The sequence below is a fragment of the Betta splendens genome, chromosome 1, assembly GCF_900634795.4.
Source record: "Betta splendens chromosome 1, fBetSpl5.4, whole genome shotgun sequence".
NCBI lineage: Eukaryota > Metazoa > Chordata > Actinopteri > Anabantiformes > Osphronemidae > Betta > Betta splendens.
The window spans coordinates 11,689,441-11,711,354 of NC_040881.3; the positions used below are offsets into that span (position 1 = coordinate 11,689,441).

The 21,914-nt window shown below is 41.6% G+C and overlaps 2 protein-coding genes and 1 long non-coding RNA gene across 5 annotated transcripts; 1 reads left to right on the top strand and 2 right to left on the bottom strand.

Moving 5' to 3' along the window:
• Positions 1 to 318: 318 nt before the first annotated feature.
• On the bottom strand, positions 319 to 7,813 carry si:dkey-162b23.4 (sodium/hydrogen exchanger 9B2). 2 transcript variants are annotated; one of them, XM_029145321.3, is made up of 13 exons: positions 7,698 to 7,813; positions 6,531 to 6,767; positions 5,819 to 6,020; positions 5,492 to 5,662; positions 4,799 to 4,941; positions 4,345 to 4,472; positions 3,817 to 3,992; positions 3,470 to 3,576; positions 3,119 to 3,268; positions 2,665 to 2,773; positions 1,977 to 2,113; positions 1,546 to 1,768; positions 319 to 1,196 (listed from the first exon to the last, which is right to left on the bottom strand). In XM_029145321.3, exons 2-13 carry the CDS (start codon positions 6,663 to 6,665, stop codon positions 1,138 to 1,140), a joined length of 1,740 nt encoding a protein of 579 aa, XP_029001154.1. In that variant the 5' UTR covers positions 6,666 to 6,767; positions 7,698 to 7,813; the 3' UTR covers positions 319 to 1,137. The 2 variants fall into 2 exon arrangements, with proteins under 2 accessions (XP_029001154.1, XP_029001165.1); XM_029145332.3 differs by lacking the exon at positions 7,698 to 7,813 and having other exon boundaries at positions 1,585 to 1,768; positions 6,531 to 7,106.
• bdh2 (3-hydroxybutyrate dehydrogenase, type 2) lies at positions 7,805 to 13,327 on the bottom strand. Of its 2 annotated transcripts, XM_029145364.3 has the most exons (11): positions 13,243 to 13,327; positions 12,341 to 12,391; positions 11,830 to 11,945; positions 10,725 to 10,803; positions 9,784 to 9,880; positions 9,295 to 9,403; positions 8,924 to 8,984; positions 8,635 to 8,748; positions 8,468 to 8,526; positions 8,211 to 8,303; positions 7,805 to 8,135 (listed from the first exon to the last, which is right to left on the bottom strand). In XM_029145364.3, the coding sequence occupies exons 3-11, from the start codon at positions 11,899 to 11,901 to the stop codon at positions 8,082 to 8,084; spliced, it is 738 nt and encodes a 245-aa protein (XP_029001197.1). In that variant the 5' UTR covers positions 11,902 to 11,945; positions 12,341 to 12,391; positions 13,243 to 13,327; the 3' UTR covers positions 7,805 to 8,081. The 2 variants fall into 2 exon arrangements, with proteins under 2 accessions (XP_029001197.1, XP_055364905.1); XM_055508930.1 differs by lacking the exon at positions 12,341 to 12,391 and having other exon boundaries at positions 13,243 to 13,263.
• A 3,521-nt stretch (positions 13,328 to 16,848) lies between these two features.
• LOC114863673 (uncharacterized) lies at positions 16,849 to 17,383 on the top strand. The gene is made up of 2 exons (XR_003787157.1): positions 16,849 to 17,048; positions 17,183 to 17,383. It is a non-coding gene; the product is annotated as an uncharacterized LOC114863673 (long non-coding RNA).
• The last annotated feature ends 4,531 nt before the right edge of the window (positions 17,384 to 21,914 follow it).

Consider the following 21,914-nt stretch of genomic DNA (forward strand, 5'->3'; position numbering starts at 1 on the left):
CTTTAAATATCTTAGGACACTGCAAACATTTGCATTATGTGCAGATTTTTGCATTTTGTTTTAATGTGAGCACTTTCTCCTGCAGTATTTTCTTTATTTGTCAGCTATATTTTACACCACTAATTTGAGTTGTCAGATATATGTTTTAATGATAATGTCTATGTATGTTTGCTTTGTTTATGAATCTTTGTAGGACAATGGCTGGAATGGAAAGAAAAACTGCAGCTTCATTGCATTCTTTCACTAATACAAGTCAGGAACACACAACAGACATTTTTATCGTTCATTACATTATTAAGTAAACCAAAAATAGTAAAGTAGATTTCATAATTTATTGTTCAAAGAATATTTGGTACAAAATCTAGTGCTCAATTCTGTAAATGCTAAATAATTGTTAATACTACTTTAAAAAATATTCAATATGTTCATATAAATTTAAACATCCACTGTGTACTATTACAAAAATCTAAAACCTTGCAATAAAAAAAATACGAAAAACCCTGGATTTGAATAACTGTTTAAATATGAAATTCAATCTAACAGAGGTCTTAGTGTACATAATACATGAAAACAGCTTTAGCAGCATTGTATGTAAAGCAGAGGACTGTGGATTACTTGCTTGTTTTCCTCAGTCAGTAAACTACACACGCCCTTCTCAAACACAGCTGATAACACATTTTGATAAACATAGATACACTTAGAAATACTGAGCGTTAAACACAAAGACTTAAATCAGTGTGAACTGAGTAGTCTAATATAAAACAAGACAAAATTACTACTGTAAGTACATTCAATTCTACTGCAGCTTTATCACATTTTCAAAATTAAAATTCAGTGAAGAGCAGATCAATAGTGAATTTGGGTTTTGATATAAGAAATGATATAAGTTGCTGATACAGCTGGACAGTGCATACACTGGATTATGGGGCATTTGTTTGGAGACCATGGACTGGAAACCACCAGACGCTATAAATATAGAGTGATTCATGTGTTCAAGAAGCGTGGAAAGCAGGAGCTGACCAGCAGACAGAGAGACAAAACAGAGCCACTTGGTGGCCAAGGGGGGGCTCAAAAGGTGTAAAAGCACACTGGAAGTGCCTTAAATGTCTTTGCTTTGCTGGGTCAACACAGACGATGTCAAAGTGTACTCTCATACGTTACAGGCGTCTCGTCATCTTCACCTCCTGCCTCAGTTCCTAAAAGAGACAGAAAGAAGTTTAAAGAGATATGAGATATGCTTCAGCAAACGACTGACTAGTCACAAGAGCTGTGGACAAAACATCTTTATCAAAACTAGTCATTTATGAGTTGCACTTTTGATCTGCAGATGATCCAGTGTGCTGTGATAGCAACAATGTCACTGTTGTGCGGATGTAAAAGACATCAAACCACAGACGGCAGAGTAAACAGCCAACCTACAGCTATGCAAAGTGTGGCCTGAAAGGATGCAGCTACCACAGGAAAATGATATACACTACTCCAACGAAACTACCAAGCAAGGTTGGACGAGCTCAGCTGTAAAGTTGAATGTAGTGTTTGACCTACCCAGAAAAAAAGCCGATAAATTGGGTTTGACTCGCTCACCACAGGCTAAGTTCTTTGGTCTCTGCAGCAGGCGAGGTCCTAAAAGCCCAATGATAAGAGCCCCTACAGGGGCTGTGAGAAGGATGGACAACACGGCCACTGTCAACACATCCATGCCGTACTTCTGCAGCTCCTTGTCGTCCTTGGTCCTGGCCATGTCCAAAGCTGTGGAGCCAATAGCTGCCTAATGGGGCGAAAGACAACACGGTTTCTTCTATTTCCATACAGTGGCCTACAGCGTGATTCATTGAGGAGATATTTATACAGCATGTTCTTTAAAAACTGTAAAAAGAAGTCCAACAAAGAACAGACACTCCCTCAATTTAACATCTAAATCATGAACAAACAAATGCCCCCACACTGATGAAATGATGAATGTACCGTTGACATACCTGGACTGTGGCCTTAGGCATCCACGCTAGGGCTATGAAGACCTTCTCCCTGAAGTTAAAGCCCGCACACAAAACACACACATAGGTAAAAAGCAGTCGTACCAATAGAGCAATGAGCAGAGAAGCAATTCCCAAACCTGCAGAGAAACAACAGAAAAGAGTCGCACAAAGTCACACCCCACTGGCCCTGAGGAAGACGGCAGTACAAAAAACAACATGTGAAAAGTGTGGTGCATATTCTTGTCAACCTCTAGACGTAAAGTGTGTGTGCAGCTGCAGCACAGCATAAGGAAACGCTCATTTTGTGCAGCATTAACACATTTTGTAGGCCAAAAAGTGCAATCAAGCAGATCATTTGTAAAATGTTGCCCCAATGCACAAATATATTATAAAACTCTGGAAATCTGATCTGAGAGCAGATGATGCTCTACAGTAGCTCATTTCTGGGTATGAGGAAATTCAACACTATGAGATAAATGAGTGCTAACATAGACTGTGATGAAGATAAAACTCTGAGGGCTCACATTCAAATGTGAGTGTATGAATGCAAAAATATTTACATTCACTCACTCATATTTGAATTTGTCATAACAGCCCTCTGTGTGTGTGTGTGTGTGTGTGTGTGTGTGTGTGTGTGTGTGTGTGTGTGTGTGTGTGTGTGTGTGTGTGTGTGTGTGTGTTGTCTCACCGACTGTGTGTCCCTCCAGTTCAGAGACCCGTATCTCGGCTCCGATAAGTCCAAAGAGAAGAGGTTGAAACACGTCCCACGCCCACCCGACTACTTCCTCCACACGTGCCTTAAGACAAATCACCACCAAATGTTCGGTGAGGTTGTCTGGACATGCAGATGTTGTGTAACTAATGTAGAACTGAAGAACTGTTGGACAGTACTTAATGCACATGGAAAACAGCACACTTGTCATTTAAAGGTTTTAGATGTTTCAGATCTTTTGTTACTATGTTTATTTTATGCAACTGAAAAAAGTGTCTTACTTTACTCTTTGTGTCAGGTTTACTTCAGAATATAAAATGTATTACAGTATGTAGTATTTGAACAGTACCGCATCACTGCATTTGAGCTTAATACTTGTGACAGGGGATGTACTGTGTCTTCAACAGGTACGCTATATGCACGTCAATACCTTTTCCTTCCCCCAGCCAAGCCCAGCCAGGAACGCCAGCACCAACGTGCAGAGACCTCCAGAACCAGGGAAGCCGGCCACACCGCTGCCGAACACAGCAAAGACCGAGAGGCCCAGCACCAGGAAGGAACGCTTCAGGGTCATGTATTTCTAGGAGATAAAAATACACATTCCCTCCACATAATGAAATCTGTAAATGAAAAATACTTTTTATAACATTGTGATGGCAAATACAATATTAGCCTGATAGCATTATATGCACAGTGACAGTTGTTTTTGCAGATCTACACTGAACCGTGACTGATGACATGGCTGGCTACTATGATTACACTGCTGCAAGCTGATGTCTACCTGGTCAACGCTAGGAAAATATTGGATTAGGAAGCCAAGGAGAATCCCAGCCGCCATCCCACCGGCCACCTCCAGGACACCTCTGAGGAGGTTGTACCAAGTGGAGCCTGGAGGAGGAGCAGAAGGTTATAGGTGGTTGAAACATAAAAATAAATGAATGAATGAGAGTAGCAGAAGAAAACCCTTATTTGTGATATTTGCAGGAGGCTCAGAGAACACTTGCACCCTCTGCAGAGATCTGTGACAAACTACACTTACACTAGGCAAAACAAGTTTCCTAGATGTGCTATAAGGTGGTAAATACTAATGTGTGCATTGTGTTTCACTTCACAAACAGTAGGGGTTACCTGTGGCGAAAGCCATCCCCAAGCAAGTGGTGAACCCAGTGATGGCAAGAATGTCATCAAAGCTGCCTGCAGCCATGAGCAGCGTGGGGATGCCCTGCTCCACCCCATAACCGTCCTTCTGCAGCAGCAGCATGGAAGGCACCACCACAGCTGGAGACACAGCACCCAGAACAAAGCTACGACGCAGAGGAGACATTTTTAAATTAATAAGTAGAGAAACAGGCCTCAGCATTTGTAAACAAATGAATAGAATAAGAAATATCTGATAATTTGATAATAGGTCTATATTTACATTTAGAAACATGTCTACGTCTGAGGTTTTTGAGGTTTGAAATGACCTACAGTAGTAAAGCTAAAACAGTTTCTCACTATGGCCACTTCACTTTGTTTACTTTATTGACCTTAAGCTGTTTCTAGGAACAATATCTACAATCTACAAGTTTTTTTTATATATCAGTTTGGCCAAATGTTCAAATAAACTAAAGAGAGAGTCTGACAAAAAGGATAAGCGACTAGTGCTGTATTTACCCAAGGATGAAGCCCCAGATCCAGGGCAAGCCCAAAAGGAAGTGGGACACCAGTGCTGTGGTACAAGCCTCTGTAAGGCAGGGCCCAGCTGCCACGCGTAAACACACCGTCTTCACTTTCTTCAGAGCCTAAGCACACACACATGAAAACACAAAACAGTTACACACATACTGTACACACACTGTGAGAAAGTGCATTCAGTAATAATCCTCATTTCATAAAAGTGCAAACAGAAGGCTTGATGGTCGGATGATGAAAGCTATGTTACGACATCACTTCATGCTCTGGTACTTATCTTGCAGCTACAGTCACAAGAATGTAAAAAATAACCATTCAAGATAAAACTATTTCTGACTGCGATTGTGTTCTTAGTCATCTGACACTGAGACAGAATCTTTGAGCATTTTGGTGCACAGAAATAAGTGTCACTAGAGGAATACAAAACATTCAGTACCGTGGGATCCAACCCTAGACCGGCTCTGGCCAGGATGACGGCCAGGGCTACGTTTCTCAGTGAAGAAGACCACCTGAAGTCAATGTACACCCCATCGGTTACCACAGGGATGTTCCTCAGCAGGAAACCCATCAGCAGCATTCCTACAACACAGCAGCGCAGTGAGAGCGGAGACATGATCCACTCCACGCCAGCTCCAGAACAAGCATGAACATCACCTGATGCTTGCTTTTTTAATATTAGTTTTTTTTGGCATTTTTCCTTTTTTTCAGTAAGCAAGAAATGAAATGAAGAAAGACAGAGAGAATGAGTCGGTTTGACATTCAACAAAGATCCCTAGCATGAACCCAAACCTGGGATATTGCTTTTATGTGACATTCACTCTGAACACAGAGCCACAATAGAGCTCTGACCTGATGCTTATAGGGTAATAAACTGGACGCCTGACATACTAAGATTTCATGCAGGTAGAAAACACAAAACATTCAAATTTGAAAAAAAACTGCCTTAAAACCTCATGATAAATCAAAAATCTTAGTAAGGAAACATAGTATTAATAAAAATAATGCAATAATAAAAATAAGTATTTCGTGTAGGACTCTAGAACAATGCAAACATGCATGCTTGACCTTGAATGCAGACTTTTTACAGCAGAAGAACTGACACCCTTGTTAAGTAATCGGTTTGCCTTACCAAGGAGAGGTGGGAATGGTGGAAGCTTGGGTATATGGATGAGAGCCACCAATTTGCCACCAATAACTGCACAGATGAAAAGCATTGTGATGCCAAACAGGTTTCCACCGGGAAGACACTCCTTCTCTGTGATAGACCACACCACTCCGAAGAGGACAGCTGCCAAAAGGACTGGGGGGGGGGGGGGGGGGGGGGGGGGGGGGGGGGGGGGGGGGGGGGGCACAGATACAGTAATTAAATATAACGAGAGTTACAGTATATGATTATTACTGTTGTATACAATATAACAGGGGCCAAGAACCACCACCACGCTCCCTTCACACCTACCTTTGGTAATGAGAGAGGCCAGGAGACCTCTAGGTGGACATGGGCAAACTCGGCGCAGCAAGGGGCAGCAGACCACCGGCGGGTCAGTGTTGGTGCCGGTGTCCACCACGGGGTTTCGAGGGATGAAGTAGGTGGTCTCCTCCGTAACGTTTGGACTCGAGCAGCGTCGCACCACCACCTGGATCTGGTTCACGTTCAGGTGCTGGAGAAGGAAGAACGAGGACGTGACGCACGGAACATCTAATACTGTGGGCGTAGAATAGAGCTCAGTCATAGGTTCACTGCACACAGGGCTGCAACTCTGTAAAAGTACACAGCAGTTAAAAAGATCATAAATTCAAAAGTGTGTTTTTTTTTAAAATATATTTATAAGTTTTGAGCACATGAGCACAGTTGGACCTTTTGTTCTCATTTGCAGCGTGTTCCAGTGTGTGGCTATCAGTCTTATTTCTCTTTATCCTGGCAGCTGGGTCATAGCAGTGGGAGATCACTGGCTTATGGGTCATGTCAAAATAACAAGTGAAAATATGGCTGTGATGGCCGTGACCTTCCCCGACAGCCGGCGCAGGTGGGCACAGTAGGAAGCCTCAAAAATGCTTCTTTAATTACCCAAGGCTTTACTTAACTCACAGCAGCAAGGCTGCAGAACGTTGGGTTTCCCCAAGGCGGTAAAGACACATTACAGCCGAGTCATCTGCTGCAGTTACAGTACCTCCACGTGGTTCGCTGCAGGCAAAGCGATCCGGTCCGGCAGCGGGCTGGGAGCCGGACTGGGAGCCGGACTGGGAGCCGGACTGGGAGCAGGGCTCGGCTCTGGTGCAGCAGGCTTGGCTTGAACGTCCTCCATGGCAACGAGCTACAGTCGTTCTGCTGCACTGGACCCTCTATCACAGCACATGAAGACGACGGGTGGGACGGGCATTGACACTTCCCTCCTTCACTCCTGGTCCTGTGAACCCAGATCCCACTCTATTGTGGTTTTATCAGTGGAAACACACATTTTATTGACTTAGTGCTGGAGAACAGAGTGAAGATTAACCTATATTCATATCTGATCTCACCAATATTACACAGGGTTTATGACAAGAACGTTGGTTACAGTAGAAGCATTAAAGGCGGTGAAACAATGCCGGTTGTTACATTAAACACGCGAGCGTTTCACTACACGTTACTACGACGTTTCGGCAGACTTGAGTTAATCCCGTTGACAACAGACCACGCAGCATATGGCGCCACGTTAGCTCCAGCAGGTGAGTTAGTGAGGATGCTGGGGCAAGTAGGTCACAGGTAACTGGCACCGACCCGGCGAGTTGTGCTGCGTGACCAAGTTCCACGGTTCGGTTAGTTTTACACCTCACGGAACCGAGACCGTTCAGTGTAAGAGGTGGGGAATTAGCTGTTAGCCGTAGAGGCTATGAGCCGAGTTAATAAACCCATTCTCGGACACGTCTTGTTAATGTACCACAGTGGTGTCGGTTCGCTCGAACTGATTTAAACACAATCCTGGCATTTTACTTACAATGTCTGTGCCGCCGGCGCGAGATTAGCTCGCGGATGTGAACCTAGCTAAGTTAGCGAATGCTAAACGTGCTATCGATCCTGGGACATCGCGTTACGTTGACACGGCGTGAGCGGCTGTGGAATGAAGCGCCGCCGCATAACTGTGGCGCTGGCACCGCCAGCTGAAAACAAGCCGGCGCCGTCATTCACAGCTGATGGACGAGCGGTGTCCGACGACGGACGCGCCGCCTCTCACTACACGCGTAGAGCCCCCTCCCCACGGCTGTCACGCCCCACACCCACTCGGAACTAGCCTGCTCGGATGGAGCACACGGTTCATTCCTACACGTGAGGCGCTATTAAAGAAAGAGCCGCTCACCTCTTCAGCAGTCACCGTCACCGGGGGCTCTGACACACGGAGCAGCCGGGCAGTGCGAATGATGGGGATTAGCGACGGCCAAGTAGGAGGGAGGAGGGAGGGTCATCGTTGCTCAACATCGTTTATTGATAGAAGCAATGGAGTTCACATTTATTTGAACAAGTGTTTGTTACATTGTATTTGTGATTTAATCAGTTTATTACAAAGCACGTCAACAAAAAACATGCACAAATCTGCATCATGGACTAAATAAAAGGTTTATCCAGCTATATAATAATTAATTATAGCTAATAATTGCAAACTCTTCCCATTTTATTAAGATTAGTGATTTTATAATTATTGTATCTAATAATAATGTGTCTTGATAAATTTGCCTTAATGTTCTCAGAGACTCCATCCTCCATCGATGATTTGTTCCGTCCCAGTCACGTAGGCCGACTGTGGAGGCGCCGAGGCACACGTCAGGGCAATGACTACAAGGAAATCTCACAGTCACCATATGCAAACACTCACCTCATCGGAGGCCAAGTACACGCAGAGGTAGGCCACCTCCTCCGCTGTGCACATTCTGCCAGTTTTCTGTCGTGCCATGAAATCCTTATAAGCCTGCACAGAAGAGTGACTGTTGTAGTAGACACTGCCTTGACTGCCCAGTCATCACATGATTGTTGTGGAGCCATAATTAAGTGTGTAGCTGTTACATCACTCAGACAGGCATTACTGTCAGATTGTGGATGAATTAAATGACAGTAAATCACAATGTTCAGTACCTGTTCTGGATCAGGTTGGGCCTGGATTCTACCCCTCAGTGATGGGGTATCAACAGTCCCTGAGGAAATATAAGAGCAATGCTTCAGCATAACACAATACTGAATGCAGGTATTTAGATAGTTGCCATTTTACTAGGGGATAAACATCTTTGTTGTTTTAAACTTACCAGGACAAACACAATTACAGCGAATTCCTTGCTGAATGAAATCTGCAGCTATTGATTTCGTCAGCCCTATCACAGCAGCCTTGGTGGTACAATACACGCATCGGTTCACAACACCTGTGTTGTAGAAACACATATGTCACAAAGACACACACGCAAAGCAATTATCTAAGGTAAGAGGATTACAATGGACATGGCTATACTACTGTGACAGTGAATTTGTTCCTTTATGGGGCTTAGGGCTTGTTCTACATGCATCTACAGTGAAAAGAAATGTTTGGACAACATTTACCTTTTATGCTTGAGGCAACCGAAGCCATGTTAATAATGTTTCCTGACTTCTTTGCCAACATCTGTAATCACAATATACAGAAGGCAATAAAAAATTAATGCTATGTCTAATGTAGTTTTACAGTAGAACATTCAGTTGGCTGTGATCCAAGCTGAAACTGCCCTTTGATGCAGTTTGGTTAGGGTGCAGCTCAAGGCAGATTAGCGATTGTGCAGTCAGTGCTTATCATGTCACAGGTTTAGAGTAGTACAGATAATCCTAGCAGACAAAGCATGAGAACAGAATCAAAGCATGTGCTACTTCATTTACTACAGCACATAAAGCATTCACTCAGTGAGACAAAACAAAAAAGGGAAGTGGGCAAAGGTCACCTTAGGCAGGAAGGCCTTGCACATGAGGTACATGCTCCGGACATTCAAGTTCATGGAAAAATCCCAGGCGGCTTCATCACAGTCCAAGATGGAGCCGTGGTGCACAAACCTGTAAAACAGGGTTTCATAAATGGAAACAAGAATAGCTGCTTCTCAAATGATTACAGAAGACATGCTTTTAAACACACGATGAACACCCCACCTGTCAATCAGACCAAAGCAAAGAAAGAGATAAATAAGAAATATAATTGACTTAAGTTAAAGACAAAAATGCAGCATCAACCCCCTCAGAAATTAACTGAGTGTTAAAGTTGGCAATTTATAGACTTGTGCTAAGGAGATTGTAAAAAGGTCAGGAGGTTAACTCCTGAGATTTAGGGATTATGGAAATGTAGATGAAGTGGATATGGGTAGGCCTTATATTGCCTTATATTACTGTAATATAGGCCCGGCCCGTCACATTAACATAAAAGGAGAGGAGAGACGAACCCGGCTACATTGAACAGCACATCCACGTTCTCATGTTCCTTAGCCAGGGCTTCCACTTGGTCCTTCTTGGTAACGTCCACCACCTTCGTCTTGATGCCTGATGATGCAAAAAGAACAAAGTCAAGTTCTTTGGCCTCAAGTTACCGTGGAATATGTATGATCATAATGAACAGCAGTTACATATTACTGTATGACACACAGTAGTAAATTACGTGTGACAAAAACAAAGTAGACATCCCCACAGATACACATGTTAGCATTCAACAGCTGTATATAAAGCAGATATCTGAAACAGGGGCTTGTGTTTTGCTTGTGAGACACCTGAGAGGAGGTGTTGAGACAGGGAAGAGCGTTAATCACCTCCTAGCAATTCAAGTCTGGTCTAGGAGCTCAACTATTTTTAATAACTATTCAGTGATTGCAATATACTGGACATAAATGAAAAGCAAAAAACAAAAAGATAGCTTAATGTTTTAGACTCCTATGATGCTCCTCTCTTATCTACAAATTTCAATTATGCACTTGTTAAATCTGTATCTTCTTTCTCCCATTGTCTGCTGACTTTTGTTGCTCGTCTTTCTCCACTTTCTATTCAACCCACCTAAATAAAGCAAATGACTAATCCCCCAAACCTACAGTAGTTTTACTGGAGTGTGAGTTTTTCTCACTCTCACTGAATTGATTCATTCAATTTTAGATAAACATGGCACAATATAAATACATTGAATATGTAGTTTGATTTACTTAATTTATTTACTCAGTTTCAAAAATTAAATTGGATGGAATTTTTCACAACTGTCACCAGTCACTGTAGAATTGAACTGTAGAAATGTCCTGAACTGTACACAACGTGTGATGGAGGTTGTAGGAGCAGTCATCACGGCTGCATCACCTGACTCTCCAGCAGATGGCAGGTGCAGACCAAGAGAACTGTTTCTCACCTGGAACGCCATCCAGTTCCTTCAGCTTCTCTCCGTTGATGTCTGTGGCTGTGACCTGAGCTCCTTCCTTCGCAAATGCCTGCAGTGAATAAAAACACTTGAGTGAGATGCAAGCGGGTCCACAATGTCTAGGCAAAAGGCAATTTAAGCAAAACAGATATTTACATTCTAAACTGCATGAAAGTCATTTTATTTAATAGGCTTTTCATGATGCACAGTCATTGTGTGCTGAAACCATGACCACATTACCAAATACCACAGAATTCCATTTGTAACCCAGATTACTTAAATGCCAGTTCACCGTCAGGTCAAATTATGGCTGAAGGTGTGACTGCATCATTAATCAGAGCACAGACTAGATACACAACAAGTACACGTAATGGTTAACATGCTCAATAAACACCTCGCAGCATAGGAAACCTTTGATACAGTCAGTCAGCCTAGCATCTACTGTAGCCAGCAGCTCCTGGTGTCACACAGTCGCTTCATAAACTACAGTCTGTTTATTATTTTACAGTCTCGTCTCGTTCCACTCAAGCTTGTATTCCGTGCAGATGAAACTTAGTTAAAGTGTCACCACTGCTGACACTGTGTCAACTCAAGTGAAGAAAACAGATGCCACATAGAATGAAGATGTTGGTGTTTGGTTTGATGAATGACTTCTTTACAGCCGTAAGTTGAAAACCTTGAAAAAAATAAGACCGGAGTTAAAGGTTTTATTTCAAGTCCTGCTTTTCTTTGGTTGCTGCCACCTTCCTATCTACTTTTATAAGAGAACTTTCTGCTACATACATCTATGTATGCACCAGCTGTCTTCTTATGGCGTATACAGTTTGGGGCGTTTACTTATTGTTTATTTATTAGGCCATTCCAGGCTACTACCCTCATATGTTTCTGTAGCACTGTCATGAGGAAGATGATGTTTTGGCACATTGTTTTTGTATGATGCAACAAACAGCACAACATATCACAGAAGTCCATTTACATAAAGCTTTGACCTCATACACTACCTACTACTACAACTACAGCTATTACTTTGTAGTATTTTTTCTGTGATTTGTTGTGAACCATAGCAGTGAGAAGTCCTTATTATAAAGCTCATTACCAGTGCAGCAGCACGTCCAATCCCCTGTGCAGCAGCTGACAACACAATCACTTTCCCATCCAGGCGGCCCATGGTGCTCCTTCTACTGCTGCAGTGAACCACACTGAAATAGAGTACTGAAAAATAACAACAGGTTTATTTTGATGATAAAGGCGCCTTTTTAACATTGCGTTGTGTGTTTGTTAAAGATTGTTATAATTAAGTAAATAAGGAGAAACAATGAAGGTAGGTTTATGATATAACTTGTAGGCATGAATTAGAAAACTGGCAGAGAACACTATTGGCGATGAAGCATAGGCTGTTGAATAGAGTGAGAGGAAGACTACCGGCAATTCCTCTAGATTTGCCTCTATTCAGCCTCTGAATCTAGCTTTGGGAGAGGTTACAGGAGTAAAAGACAGATCAAATATAAAGAAAAAATGTAAAAAAGAAAAAAAGCAGGCAAGACATCTTAAAATTCAAGATAATCTGAACACAAAATGGCATAAACTGTTTAACTTTGAAGATTTACCAGTTCTGACAGATGTGATGGTTGAAGCAGCACGTTGTAGAAACCCCTGTAGGAGATTAAATTAGACCATAAAATCTCAAATAAAAATAGAGTTCATGTCTAGAGAAACATAACTACCTTAACAGTTTAATAATATTTAAACAATACAATATATTTCTGCATTATGGTTAACCGTATGGATGTGTCTTTAACTGTGGACTGGTCACTGTCAAGTTCATAGATTTGGATTTCAGCACCGTTTGTTTTTGTGGCTGCTGATGTGACTTAAAATGAAGCTGAACTCAGGCGACCTGATTTAAAAATGCGTCACTACCCTAGCTGCACCCAGTATGCTTAATATTTAATAGAGTTTTAATTTAAAAAATGCTAATACAATGTGAAAACACCAAAATGAATACTACACTTAAAAAAAGACATTATTCTAATTTATTAGAAAAAATTATTTAAACAATTTAATTAAATCCCACTACTTGGCCAATAGATTAAAAAAGTTTCTTAAATAACTTCCTCAATGCACACTGAATAACAACAACTTCTTCTTGCTCTTTCAAACTATATAATAAACCACAATGCGTCATCTCTGCACTGTTTTTCCCCTGTAAAGTGCTTCATCAAGTTAAGGTCTGGAATGTTCAAACTGAGACTGGTCAGACGTTTTGGGATTTATTCCTGAACTCTATCAACGCTAAAAAGTAACAGAAACTCAGGTTGCGTTAGCTAAAAAATGACGTTTTAGTGGTGCCCAGAAACCAGAACTTGACCAGCAGCAACCGAATGTGTATTTTTCTTACTCATACCGAAGTAAAGCATTTTAATATTATTTTTTAACATGTTGAGGCGAGTGAGACAGGGTAATAAATACTAATTACAGACTACAAAGTCAAGTAGCAGCACAAACTCACCCACTGCTCAGGTCACACGCATTGAACGTCAAACGCTGGAGGAACCAACCACGTGACGTCACGCTTGTACTGCTATTGGCTGCTGAATGAGAAGCCAGCAAAAGATGAAACACGGAGCAAGATGGTGCACTAAACCGTCACTTATACACCGTATTGAGGGCTGTAGTATAATTTGTTTGTATGTGGACGTTTACTGTATTTTAGAAAAATCATTAAGTCATATGTAGGACATAAAACGATGCTCATTTAACGATGTCATTAGTTTTTCAGCTACTGTACCTTTTTAAACTAGGGTATAAGTCGAAATTTGGTTGGTGGGATTTGTCTTGATGCTGCTACTGAACGCACTGTAGTATCTTTGGATAGAAACTGAACTTTGAGATCTGTACAGATGTGGCTTATGTGTAGCTATCACAGAAGTTAATGGTTCATGATTAAAGTACATAAAACACAGCTTTTGCAATCTGTTTATTGAAAATAAAATAAAATCAAAATGAAGCAGTTGGAGGGTGATTACTGTATTCTGTGGTTCACAAGGACAACAACTGCACATGATTTCAGTAGATGGATACTGTAAGCATTTACTACAGTTCTCTATACAATAGGTGTCCATATGGATTTATGTGAAGGCAAAAAGCCTGCTGTCATAAGGTAAAAAGGGAAAGAACTGAAATCCTGCAAACAAGGATATCAGCAAGCGCTACAAAACACAATCTGACTCATCATGATTTTTCAGCATTCTTGCATTTTTCTTGCTTCCGATTTCTTAATTAAATATAAATTGTCCTTGTCGAAGAAATATATATGTACTGGCTAAAACTACTTTTATAATGCACCAAAATAAATGGCTTTAAAAATCAATACATTAGTACAGTATCTGCTCAGTGACTTGTAATAACCTTTAATGACTTATTGATCGTCTTGACTAAAAAAATTAAAACACTTTCATCCTTAAGGCTATAAAACCATTTAATTTGTCAACATGTGCAGCACTTACATTTGTATTAACCAAATAAGTCTATGCATATAAAGTATTCACTGAAGTATATTGTCTACATTTAGGTTTGTTGTCAAGAATAAAATGTGAGGAAGAGGGTTGATGCGTAATAGAATCTGATGCATTAATCAAACATATGTTGAGACATATGTCGTTTTAAAAGGAACACACCTCAGCGTTAAGAATTATTGAGTGCAGATTGTTCAGATGTAAAACTTACAGCTTGCAGCCTGCTGTTGCTCGCTACCTGAGGTGATGCAGGCTGCCATGGGTACAAGGAATCCTATCAAACAGATGCACATTTATGATTAACTGTTAAAATAATAATTACAAATGTATTGCTCCGCTCTGTAGGATCATAAAAATTTTAGTATCAGTAGTAAAAAGACTGTGATGCAGTTGCCTTTAGGTTTAGCTTTTACACATGTAAAATGAATGTTCAAGCCAGCAAACCATTTGAAATGAGCAGCCAATCACCAAAGCTGACAAATGAACGGGTACTTCAAACCAACCTCCATTTATAAAACAATGTGTTTTTGTAAAAATCTGTGGGTAAACTACACAAACTCTGATGATTTCTCCCATTTCGTTAAAGTTGTGTTTCTTTGACTGCGAGGATTAAAGGTGAACAGAAAGTGTCTTGTCATGGCGCCCAGCAGCCTTGGACAACGATCTGATGTTGATTCAGTGGAAAATCCATCATCGGTTTCCAATCTGTGAGAATTGGTCTGCCAGATCCTGCCAGAGTGAAGATTAAATGCTTATGTTTGTCCTGTTGCTACACATTCTCCCATCCGCATGGCCACATGGTTTATATCCACCTTCTGCCCATGTGGACCATGACAAACATAGATTTGTTCTTTAGCTTAATGTGCAATGATAACGTACTTTTAGACTTTTGCTGAGGTACTGTATAAAATTGAGAGGTTAGACACCAGTGACATTAATCTGTGACTTTTGTATATTTTCTTATTGGATAATTGAAAAGGACGACTGTCCACAATTCTATGAGAATTAAAAGAAGAGGCCCCCTTGAGGATGAACAGTTGCAGACTGTGTAGACACCTTATGACCACTTCACAATATCCCTGCCTGTAAGTCAAGTTCTGCTCTTAAAAAGTCTGCTGTCAGTCATTTGTCCGTCTCAATTTCCAAAACGTTCCCTGGCGTTCTCAGTAGACTCTTCGAGCGACAGCGTAATATTTGGGTGTACTGTATGTGTGTACTGCACCCTTCCTTCAAAAAGAACAAGAAAAGGCAAACTTCAAAACGGCAGTTCCTGATTCACGCAGGACTGGAACTATTTGCACAGTATAACCTCTAAAATCAGTGAGCCCTACTCAGACATCTATTCATCATACTGATTGTAATCACGCTGGAAACCTGCTGTAGTCGGTGTTTCATGTTATATGCAATATATCCCAATATCATACAAACATAACTCTGTGCACAGTCTGTCACACTTTTAATCAGTATTTCATCCAGTATAACAGAACACTGTGAACCTTTGCCTTGTATTACAGTAAGATCATTTTTATGAGATAGAGAGTTTTGTGTTGAAGTGTTAAGCATTTGGATGAAGGTTTATGTATTCACAATGATAAACCTCCAGGCATTTAAGCTGTAATCAAATGAATTTGAACCACACATAAATTACTGGTGCTCAGGTTTGATCATGGCACTAGAATAAAAATTCCTGGCTCCGTAATACATCATCATTGGCTAAAGAAATGACAAACAAAACCCTTTTATTTTCTAAAAAGCAGTGTAGAAATAAAGATAAAGGGTACTAAAAACAAATGTTTTAAAACCTTTAAATGCAGAGGAGTGATTCCAATTTAAATCCATTGGCCTCGGATTGGACAGCAGCGTGTCAGGCTCGTTAACAGTGATGCTGAGGGAATAGGTTACTAATAGGAAATTAAAAATAATAATAAAAACGTAAGCTTCTTTCCTTTTTGCTGTCTTGTAACAGGAAAAAACAGAGGAGTCGCTTAGTGTACCTGGAGACTGGCGTCCGAGGGCCCTTTAACACCTCAGCCTCCAAATGCCATGTGACACTTAGCTGCTAGCTGTATTATTTGAGAACAGTGATGAGGTTGTTAATTCACAAGACAGACTGTGACCGGAGCTGAAGGTTTCTCAAAGGTCTAAGAGAGGGGCGTTGTACTACTGTATTTTACCATAACACCAAGGTTAAAATAAAAGCAGATTAGTAAGAATACATATTTTGTTCATTCTTTAAATGCAAGTAACAGGAAGTGAAATGTGCATTTTTATTGTTGTTGAAAAGTGCAATATTTGGTATTTACTTATTTTGATCATTTCTATTCTGCACCAGAACATTAGGCGTCTTCATAGTTTCAGGAAGTGTAGATTTATTAAAATGAGCCCTTTGATCCTCCAACACTAATTCAGACAAATCCTCAACGTTTACTGCAAATAAATCTGACTTTTATGGCAGAAAAAATGCAGTAACGAAACAGCTTTTTGCAGTAAATGACGATGCTCAGCGAACATTCACCACCGTCTGTATGGCTGCTGACAAGTTGATGAATATGCGTCTTTGATGTCATAGAATAATTTCATCTTTTTCGTTCTGCAGACATGTGTCTCCTCCGTGGAGCCGGCGTCTTTCCTCCTTGTATGCCAAACATGCTCTGAAGCCACGGGCACGTTATCCAGCCCACTGATGACTTTGACAATCACACTTTAAAGGCAGCACCCAGGGCACAACGCTGGTCCATATTGGGAAAGCCTCCTGCATAGTGATGAGGAGCTGACAGACTACACCTGCAGGATTAAAAGGGTAAAAAGGAGTTTACATCAAAATGACAACAGCGGAATTGTTTATCATGTGCCTTGTTAATCTTTGTGAGAACAGGTGTGGAATGACTCAACATCTGCTGTGTACTCTACCTTTGCCCTTGCTGATTTAAAAAGGCATTCAGGAGAGGAGCAGAGCCTGAATGGAACCTTCGCTAAAGGTCAATTACTTATAGAGAAATCGTGTTTAGTGCAAATATGCATTTTTCACAAAACAGGACATAATCAGCGTCCTTGCGGCGCATCATTTTTTTTTTATTTCGACTCAACTGAAAGACATGGCAAAAACAAACAAAGATAGATGTGAACTGTTCTGGATCATTGATGTTAGAAGGTTTGTGTGTCTGTGTCAGCAGTGGCAATTATTCCTGCAAAGGTCCTGAAACACTCATCATTTTACAGTGTTTCCTTATATTTCACTCTCGTGGGGATTTGTTCTTGAACACAAGACTGATTGTGTTGAATCATATTTGGGCTCAGTTGGCCCGTTGAGGGTGGACATTTGGTAAAGAGACGTCCCCGAAAGCTGAGCCGAGAATCTGCAGACCTCCTGTAGAGGCGGTGCTCTGTGGATGCCTGCGGATCAAAGGAGGCAGAGTGGCCCTTGTTTTTCTTATTCTCCTCTGGATCGCAGCCATTCTCTCACACCCTATTTTCTTTCGAGGCGGTTTCGTGCTTCTCGCGGAGAGAGACAATCTCGTCGCCACGGAAAATGAGAGGGTGAAGTGGTGAAAAAACAGAACGCACTCGCCGGATCCGCGCCACCTCCCAGAACCATCAAACACAGCACCAAACGCAGCCGAGCCTGTGTGTGTGTGGGGGGGGGGCGGCTTGTGGACTCCATTCACTCAGGGAAAGTGACAGAAATGCCATTAAGCTAATCACGTCCCCATCGTTCAAACGAGCGCTCCGCGTCTTCGCCTCACGGTTCACACCACATCACTCACCTCCTCGCTGACCTTCGCTGGCCGTGTCAAGCACAATCTGCACCACCAGCTCTGCTAATTATGGACATGACAAAGGAGGGGAGTAGCTCTTTCGCCCGGGCAGGCGTAACTAATCGGGTCGACAGGGTCGCAGAAAGTTTTTCCGTTGGACAACAATCGGCAATCTGACACCACGTGGTTGCGTGTGATCAGCTTAACACTGACCAAGCAAAACAACACAAATGCCAGATTGCATTTAAATTTAATAACTCAGCAATTTATTACTATTGCATTGGCCTCGTTGTGATTCCATAGACGACTCAAATGCATAGAAAATGTAGTAATTTACCCACTAGTCTCCTGTAATTGTAATATGCAGCGGTTTGACTGGAGCTTCCATTAGGAAGTTCAGGCAGGTCTCAGGCTAAGTGAAGGTAGGAGACACAGTAAAACTGTTAAGTGTGAGGAGCTCAACGGAAAAGGAGCTCAGAATAAAACCTGGTTACAACTTCAACAGTAGTCAAGTCGGGAAATGCTCTGAAGAGATGCTTTTATGCCTTAAAACAGATGATGCATCCTTTTAAATTGGCACAGATGACTTTCATTAAGACTCAACCATCACCTGACAATCAACCGTAGCTTGAGTTCAGCTCGTTACGGGTTCGCTGATGCTCCTCACTGGGTCCCTGAGGCGTCGCAGGCTTCTGTCAGCTTGTTGTCTGTCCCTGGTTCCGGCTGTGAGCCCGACCCGCCGAGCCCGGCCCAGCCTGGGGTTCTGAGGTCCTGCTCTTCAACACCAAGCCTTTGGATTAAAGTGTGGAATTGGATCTTTGTAGTTTATGTCTTTTGAGTATTTGAAAGAGGTTCTCACTTCACTTATTAGTAGATTTTAGTTCCTCAAAGAGATTTTTAGCTGTTGCGAAATGAGCGTCTGTGTTAATTACTAAGAACTTCATCAGAACTCCAGAAATCTTTGCTGATCACTGTAGAAGTAGGTCTCTTTGCCTCCTTTTCCTGAAAACTCTTCATCCAGACTGTGACTGCGTTGACCTGTTATTATTTTATTGCCTTTATTAATCACCAAAATGACACCTTCCCAGTTTATGGTTTATTGCTTGACTGTCAGTTCTGCACTTGTCTTTCCTGCTCCTGCCTTGTCATGCATGAATGAGGACAACAAAACAAGTAACGTGTGAAATGGCAGCACTAAGTGTTAATGAATGGAAAAGCCTGGTTTCTGTTGCTCAAAAAGGACATTAACTATACATTATTGAACCATAGCTCACGCTCTCACTCCCTCACAGAAGCAGTTAACTAAACTCTCAACTCGCTATTAATAATGAAAACCCAATGCAGCTCTGGCACCAGAAACGACTCTAGGTGGAGAGTCCTGGCGAAGTGACAGAGAACTGCTGTGAAAAACATGGAGCAGATCTTAGGGTTGTCAGATTTTGCTGTTCATTCAGGACTCTATTAGTAGCGTTGTTGTGTTGTTTTACACACACACACACACACACACACACACACACACACACACACACACACACACACACACACACACACACACACACACACACACACACACACACACACATACACACACCAAGACTGATTGTCCCCAGAGGAGACGGCCTTTCGTTGCTGTTATGGTTCTATGGCGGCAGCGTGTGCGGCGTTAGATAAGCACGGCACCACCGGGACTTCTTTTGAACGTCATGTCTAGGGCTTCAGGTGATGAATACAACCAGCACAGTTCAAAGCACACATTCTTATTGGATGGTTGAAAAGTTATGTTTTCAGTTTACGTGATTTTACTTGACTTTTAATTTTTCAAACCTAAAACTAACTCATGGAGCAGATCTAGTAAAACTGATAAAAAACTAACATTTGAAAAAGGCCTAATGCTGCATATTTATATACAGCACATGAAGGATTTGAATGTGTTATGTTGACATTTTTCACACAAAGGGGAGCTGCTGTATCATCTGGAGCATCATCCACTGTTGAACTGCTTGTCATTGCTACTCGGTAAATGTCACTGAACTCATGAACGTGGGGCTGTTTACATTTAATCAAACGTGGTCCAACTTGATAAATATGCCCTAAAGCATATTATATAACAATACATAGTAAATGTCATTGTCACATTATTTAAGTTATATTGTTTGGTTAATTATTACATGGGAGACAAAGTGAAAGGAAAACCCTGAATAGACGACTACTTAACGACTCCTAGTGCAGATTGAAGGAAACTTTCTCATTGTATTTACCACATTCAGATGTCAGATAAAAGTTTTCAAATCATATCAATTAAATAGACACATAAAGTGTGAAAAAGCCAATACACTTTCAAGGCTGGAGAACGTTCAACAAATAAAATGTATGTAATTGGTTTCTATGTGCTGTGATGGCTGATAGTAGCTTTTTATTCCCACAGTGTGCTCAACTGATCCAATGATGATGAGTTGCATGATGGGAAGTGAATGAGCACGCCTTGTTTATGTAGATTCTCTCCGTTGCCTTTGTGCTGCTTTCAGCAGCTGTGTCGCCTCCTATCTTGTTGCCTTTGCTGCAGCTCGGTGCTGATGCTGAGTCAGAGTCCAACGCAGACTCTACTGTAGAGTCTCATTTTAGCGTGCAGACTGGGCCTATTCCTGCAGTTTCTCGATTTCCTGTTTATCCTCCGTGCACCTCCTGCCGTCCAGCACCTCCTGCTGTCAACACTCAACCGCGCTGGCCTTCGAATACAGTGGGAAGGAGAGCGATGGCGAACGTCATCGGTAAAACAGAAGGAGCAGGTTTCTCAAATAGGCTCCTATAGTGTTTAATGAACATGAAAATGCCATCATACTGTAAATGGAGCGTACAGAAAACGAGAGTAATCTGTTTAGAGAATCACAATGTGCTGGAAACCACATCTATGTGAGAAAACTCCACTCACACAATACAAACCTGTCCACAACAAGGTCAGACTGACCAGAGAACTGTAGACCTCCCACACTGCTTTTGACACGCTCTTCAACCTTCCATTCGTCCTCTTACCGATTAATGTGAACAAATATTGCTTAAAAGTGTTTGTGTCAAGCTCTTGCTCATAAATATATAACCGAGTAAACTGGAGATTAGATTATGAGCTGGAGGTTGTCCGGGAATAAACCGGATTTTATCTGTTGTAACTCAGCATTTACGGCAGATAATTATTGTTGACTAATGGATGATAATTACTGTAACTTGCCCGAATAAGACTGCCTCAGGATTAGATTTAACAAGGTTGAAATAGGACGAACACACATGTTCAGTCCATTTTGGTTGTTTATTGATTTTGGAGCTGGAGAAAAAAGAATTCAAAATGTTTAAATAAAAACAGTTTTCCTGAATAGTAATACGTTTGCAATAGTAATACTGTGATGTGCATTATGGATGATGTTGTTTACAATAATTAACCGCCATAATGGTTTTTTGCCACTGTGGAGCCGGTCGGCCTTCATCTTCGACCCAGTCGACCTACTGTAGCTGTAATGACGCCTCAAACAAACACACTGTGACGCTCCAGGTGCCATTAAAATGACCTCACACTGGTCTTTATTTCACATTCATTCGCTCAAACCAAGTGCTACTGGGGACTCGCCAGTGGATGCAGCCGAGCTTAAACATTTTTCATGGGCTATAACTCATGAAGAGCTTAAGTACTTTTCCCAGACGGTGTTCTGCAGACACACACAGATGATGGATTTGCTGATATTGTCCCTGGCACTGGGACGCTGAAATGGAATGGAGCCATTATTTATGCCATTAATTACACGCGTGTTTGACAAGTCAAGCGGTCGACAGGCGCAGCCTTATCTGCACGTTTGGTTTAACGTGGGAGGTGGGACTAGAAGCTGTAAACCACCGGATGAGGCATACACACGCGTTTAACAAAT